At 42.9% G+C, this 6,000-nt stretch overlaps 1 protein-coding gene across 1 annotated transcript in view; it reads left to right on the forward strand.

The window, feature by feature from the left end:
- The window catches only part of DDX25 (DEAD-box helicase 25), a 56,468-nt gene extending 50,995 nt beyond the window's left edge, over positions 1-5,473 (forward strand). Inside the window, exon 12 of the mRNA XM_048827610.2 lies at positions 4,391-5,473. Within this exon, the coding sequence (XP_048683567.1) occupies positions 4,391-4,452 (62 nt within the window). The 3' untranslated portion in view covers positions 4,453-5,473. The remainder of the gene's footprint in view (positions 1-4,390) is intronic.
- The last annotated feature ends 527 nt before the right edge of the window (positions 5,474-6,000 follow it).

The following is a 6,000-nucleotide window of genomic DNA, read 5'->3' on the forward strand; positions in this document are numbered from 1 at the left end:
CAAATGCTCATTTAACCTATTTGACATTTTCATACTGGGTTTGGATTGTTTCAGTCCCTGGACTTTCGGACCCTGGACTTAGAAAAGCAGGCTTTGACTCCCTCAGGGAACTGATGGGCAGGATCCCCTGGGAGAATAACATGAGGGGGAAAGGAGTCCAGGAGAGCTGGCTATATTTTAAAGAATCCTTATTGAGGTTACAGGGACAAACCATCCTGATGTGTAGGAAGAATAGTAAATATGGCAGGCGACCAGCTTGGCTTAACAGTGAAATCCTTGCTGATCTTAACCACAAAAAAGAAGCTTACAAGAAGTGGAAGACTGGACAAATGACCAGGGAGGAGTATAAAAATATTGCTCGGGGATGCAGGAGTGTAATCAGGAAGGCCAAATCCCACCTGGAGTTGCAGCTAGCAAGGGATGTTAAGAGTAACAAGAAGGGTTTCTTCAGGTATGTTGGCAACAAGAAGAAAGTCAAGGAAAGTGTGGGCCCCTTACTGAGTGAGGGAGGCAACCTAGTGACAGAGGATGTGGAAAAAGCTAATGTACTCAATGCTTTTTTTGCCTCTGTCTTCACGAACAAGGTCAGCTCCCAGACTACTGCACTGGGCCGCACAGCATGGGGAGGAGGTGACCAGCCCTCTGTGGAGAAAGAAGTGGTTCGGGACTATTTATAAAAGCTGGACGAGCACAAGTCCATGGGGCCGGATGTGTTGCATCCGAGAGTGCTAAAGGAGTTGGCGGATGTGATTGCAGAGCCATTGGCCATTATCTTTGAAAACTCATGGTGATTGGGGGAAGCCCCGGACGACTGGAAAAAGGCTAAAGTAGTGCCCATCTTTTAAAAAGGGAAGAAGGAGGATCCTGGGAACTACAGGCCATCAGCCTCACCTCAGTCCCTGGAAAAATCATGGAGCAGGTCCTCAAGGAATCAATTCTGAAGCACTTAGAGGAGAGGATAGTGACCAGGAACAGTCAGCATGGATTCACCAAGGGCAAGTCATGCCTGACTAATCTAATTGCCTTCTATGACAAGATAACTGGCTCTGTGGATGAGGGGAAAGCAGTGGATGTGTTGTTCCTTGACTTTAGCAAAGCTTTTGACACAGTCTCCCACAGTATTTTTGCCAGCAAGTTAAAGAAGTATGGGCTGGATAAATGGACTATAAGGTGGATAGAAAGTTGGCTAGATTGTCAGGCTCAACGGGTAGTGATCAATGGCTCCATGTCTAGTTGGCAGCCGGTATCAAGTGGAGTGCCCCAAGGGTCGGTCCTGGGGCCGGTTTTGTTCAATATCTTCATAAATGATCTGGAGGATGGTGTGGATTGCACCCTCAGCAAGTTTGCAGATGACACTAAACTGGGAGGAGTGGTAGATACGCTGGAGGGTAGGGATAGGATACAGAGGGCCCTAGACAAATTAGAGGATTGGGCCAAAAGAAATCTGATGAGGTTCAACAAGGACAAGTGCAGAGTCCTGCACTTAGGACGGAAGAATCCCATGCACCACTACAGACTAGGGACCGAATGGCTAGGCAGCAGTTCTGCAGAAAAGGAGCTAGGGGTTACAGTGGACAAGAAGCTGGATATGAGTCAACAGTGTGCCCTTGTTGCCAAGAAGGCCAATGGCATTTTGGGATATATATGTAGGGGCATTGCCAACAGATCGAGGGACATGATCGTTCCCCTCTGTTCGATACTGGTGAGGCCTCATCTGGAGTACTGTGTCCAGTTTTGGGCCCCACACTACAAGAAGGATGTGGAAAAATTGGAAAGAGTCCAGCAGAGGGCAACAAAAATTTCCAATTTCAGCCAACTGTGGTTGTGATTTAGCCAAGGACACAGTGGAAGTCAGTGTGAATGTGTTTGACAGATGAGTCTCAAAGGTGATCAGCTGATGAACAAAGTATACGAACCTAGATAGGATTGAATAAAGCCAGTATTAGACCCCTGGAGTTGCTGTTGCTGAAATCATTAACTAACCCTTGCTAGGTTTTATTGGGTTTGGGGTTAATGGGGAGGGTTGACCTTTGGTCTCAGTTGTATGTTTCTTTCCTTCAGTTTCATGCGATAGACAATTCTAAATTGAGCATAAAAAGGTTAGTTTGTCAGCTACCATTCACGTTCTTACTGTCTGTTCTGTATTATGAATTTATTATGCCAGCAGATCGAGGGACGTGATCGTTCCCCTCTATTTGACATTGGTGAGGCCTCATCTGGAGTACTGTGTCCAGTTTTGGCCCCACACTACAAGAAGGATGTGGAAAAATTGGAAAGAGTCCAGCAGAGGGCAACAAAAATGATTAGGGGACTGGAACACATGACTTACGAGGAGAGGCTGAGGGAACTGAGATTGTTTAGTCTACGGAAGAGAAGAATGAGGGTGGATCTGATAGCTGCTTTCAACTACCTGAAAGGGGGTTCCAAAGAGGATGGATCTAGACTGTTCTCAGTGGTAGCTGATGGACAGAACAAGGAGTAATGGTCTCAAGTTACAGTGGGGGAGATTTAGGTTGGATATTAGGAAAACCTTTTTCACTAGGGGGGTGGTGAAACACTGAAATGCGTTATCTAGGGAGGTGGTGGAATCTCCTTCCCTTAGATATTTTTAAGGTCCGACTTGACAAAGCCCTGGCTGGGATGATTTAATTGGGGATTGGTCCTGCTTTGAGCAGGGGGTTGGACTAGATGACCTCCTGAGGTCCCTTCCAACTCGGATATTCTATGATGTATATTTTTGCGAGACAGGAAGCAAGAAAATGGTCCAAATTATCCCTGCCTTGTAAAAAGGCATTGAGTTTTCAGGAAGTGCTTGTATGTCCAAGTCTAGTCATGTGTGAAGTTAGAAAAATGAGCCTTGCTGTTGATTTCTGTGGCATTAAAAGCTGAGTGGAATTAATGTAGGATAATCTGACTTTTCTTCTTTTTAGCCACTTTAATGCTGTAAACCTGGGCGTAACTATGAGACTGAGAAAACAGTCAATTATTTAACAAGAATAATGCTTAGTAGGTGGAGCTCATTATTTTCTAAGTGTTTCCAAACATTCCCTAATCTCCACAACAGCCTATCAGAGTGGGCAGGGTTGGTGAGTTAAGGTAACCTGGGATGTGATTGGATCTTTCAATCTAACCCCATCTGCTGTTTTTAATTTATGAGACGCTCCCAATGTGCATCATGCTTGTATAGTAGCCTCATGTTGGCAGCTGCCTTAATCCTGTTTACATTGTGCTTCTCAAAGTTTATTTGACTATCGCTTGAAGCACTTTGACTGGAAATACTATACTGAACACTTAACCGGATATTTCCGTCCAAAAATAGGGGCACATGTGTGCAACAAAATATACTGTAATGTTCTGCAGAATGGCTTCTAACCAGAATTGATCCGTACCCCTTTTGAGAATACAAACATCATTTCTCATTCCAATTATTATAGCAGTATCTCAGCTCGGTAGATGGTGGTGACTGACATCCCTAAAGACTGAGGTCTTCTGTCCACAAGACAATTGTAGCATGGACAGCAACAGCGCAGCTCCCTCATGCACTTCTGCCGCTGTGCCATGTCCCAACCTAGAGGAATGATCTCCACAGGAAGTTCTACCTAGACTGCCAGCAGTTCCAGTAGTTATGTTGGTGTTTGCATTAATGTTATTGACTTGGTTACTTACATACACATGCAAAAATCTAATACAGAAGAATGTATAGTTGGTGCAGACCCTGATGTGATTAGAAATATGCCTGAGTTATCAGTGCCTCGGTGAAATATATTGAGGGTCTCCATTTAAATACGTGAGTTGAGTTAAAATAAGCAGAGCAAAAACCAAACACATTAAGGTGTGTGACTTTTTTTTTAGCAGTCATAGGAACCAGGAAGCACCTAAAGTGACCAAGTTGCTGCACAGCAGACACCAGATTCACAGCTATGAACCACTGAGTCTGCTACAGCTGGCATAGCCATGCGACTTACCTGGTATCTGGGCCACCATCCATTATTCAGTCATTTAATAGAGTCTGTTCAATGGCAGTTGCTGTAACTAAGCAGAATTATTGTTTCAGGGGCACTATTAAGTGAATTCTACAGAAATTATTACAAATAGTGAACGTCAACATCTAAATTGTAATATTAACTAATTTAGAACATTTGACAGACACTACCAACTATGTTGTGCCATATTTGTCTCACTTTTTTGTGAAATATCCTTCAGGTTCTAAAGATCTTTCTAAATCTACCACTCTCTGTAAAACAGCTTAAAAATCTAACCAACTCCTGTGTCCCCACTGTGAGCGGCCCTACTAAATGTGTGCTCTGCTGCTGAAGCAGAGGGTGTGCTAGCTGAGTGCTGTTTGCAGACCAGAATGTAACTCTTTACTTGGTCTCATTTTTTTCCTTAGAGACCAAGATTAAGCAGTTGGACCCAGATGACATGGATGAGATTGAGAAGATTGAATATTAAATAAACCAGAGGTATTCGGAATCAAAGGGAGATTTTTCTTTTGCCTTAGACTTCAATATTTTTTCTGTTTAAAACATTGAAATAGTTTAAGTGAAACGTATTGCCATGTTTGGAAATGGTGATAGTCTGCCAGAGGATATTGTATGTTTATCATAAAGAATTTAGGAAAAGAAAAAGAAACTTATTCTCATGGCTTCAGAATGTTTCCTATCTTTCCCTTCTCATGGACTCCTGTGTGTCTCATTACCAAGATATTGGCAGGCTTAATAAAAAGCACAGGAGGATATTTTCTCATCTGACCAAGTTTCCCTTTCCCACATCATTCCCAGGGTACATCTCCATCAAAAGTAGTGACTTAGTGAAATAAGTTGTTCAGATGAATTAAACTGCGAACATAAAACTGACATCCATATGATGATTGACACAAATCATGAATATTCCTAGCCACTGGATGGCAAGGGTTGCTTTCACACTCATGGATGAGGCAACACTGGCTTTCCTGCCGAGGAATAATAAAGAAACAACACTTCCCATTTTAGTCACCAGGCTCTCCTACGTTATATCAAGAATTAAAATAATACGTGTGCTTGTTAACTTTCTTTCCACCAGATGGCAGCATTACTCCATAAACATACTCTGCCCCGTAGCCCTGAGCATCCCAGGCTTCACGTTTAACTTGGGAAACGACGTTTCCTTTAGTTCAGAAATACTCTTGTGAGCCTGAAGTTAAAATCTTTTTAGCTGATCCAAGATTACCTCAGGACAGAGAGAAGTCAAACTTTCCTGAGCCACAGAAATCTCTCAACTCTGACTTACCTCTTAAAGACTCTGGGCAGATCAAGTCATCTTTAGAACTTTTTGAATGTTTCACTTAAACAGTATCTTTCAAAGATATTTGAACAATACAGTAGGTTTTTAGAACTATTCTCTCTATTAACTGTGTTACTGAAATATTTATCCACTGCTTTACCTGTTCTGCTCCTTGTTAGATACACCGACAGTGGAAAGTAGTTGTATTAAATGGCTCATTTGTTCCTCAAAGTCAACTTCTTTCTTTGTATTTATTTATTCTCAAATCAGTAATATGGGAGAGAACTCCGTGCAAGGGATGATCCCAGTGGTTGGGAAGTAGCTTGGGACTCAAGATGTGAGTTCAATTCCCTGCTCCACCACAGACATCTGTGAAACCTTGGGCAAACCACATAGCCTCTCTGTGCCTCCGATTCTCAATTTTAAAGTGACAGTAATTATGGTGGTGTGATGTGCTCAGATACTACAGTAATGGGCTCTATAGAAGTACCTGAGAGAGAATGGAGTTGAGGAACTAGTTACTCTAGAGCCAGACATCATGCAAGCAGTTGCTGTGTATGGAGAGCTTGCACAGCTGAATCTTGACCTGCAGCACCTCTTTGTGTGTTTCTAATATGCCTATCCCCATTATATGTGGCCTAAATTGTCTACAAAGATGCAAGCTCTGCTCTTCTGTGGTCTGGCTGTTGAGCCTGTTAGTGGGAGAGCTGTGGCAGTTATTTCCGGGAGAGGTCACCT

The sequence above is a fragment of the Caretta caretta genome, chromosome 22 (genome assembly GCF_965140235.1).
Source record: "Caretta caretta isolate rCarCar2 chromosome 22, rCarCar1.hap1, whole genome shotgun sequence".
NCBI classification, from domain to species: domain Eukaryota; kingdom Metazoa; phylum Chordata; order Testudines; family Cheloniidae; genus Caretta; species Caretta caretta.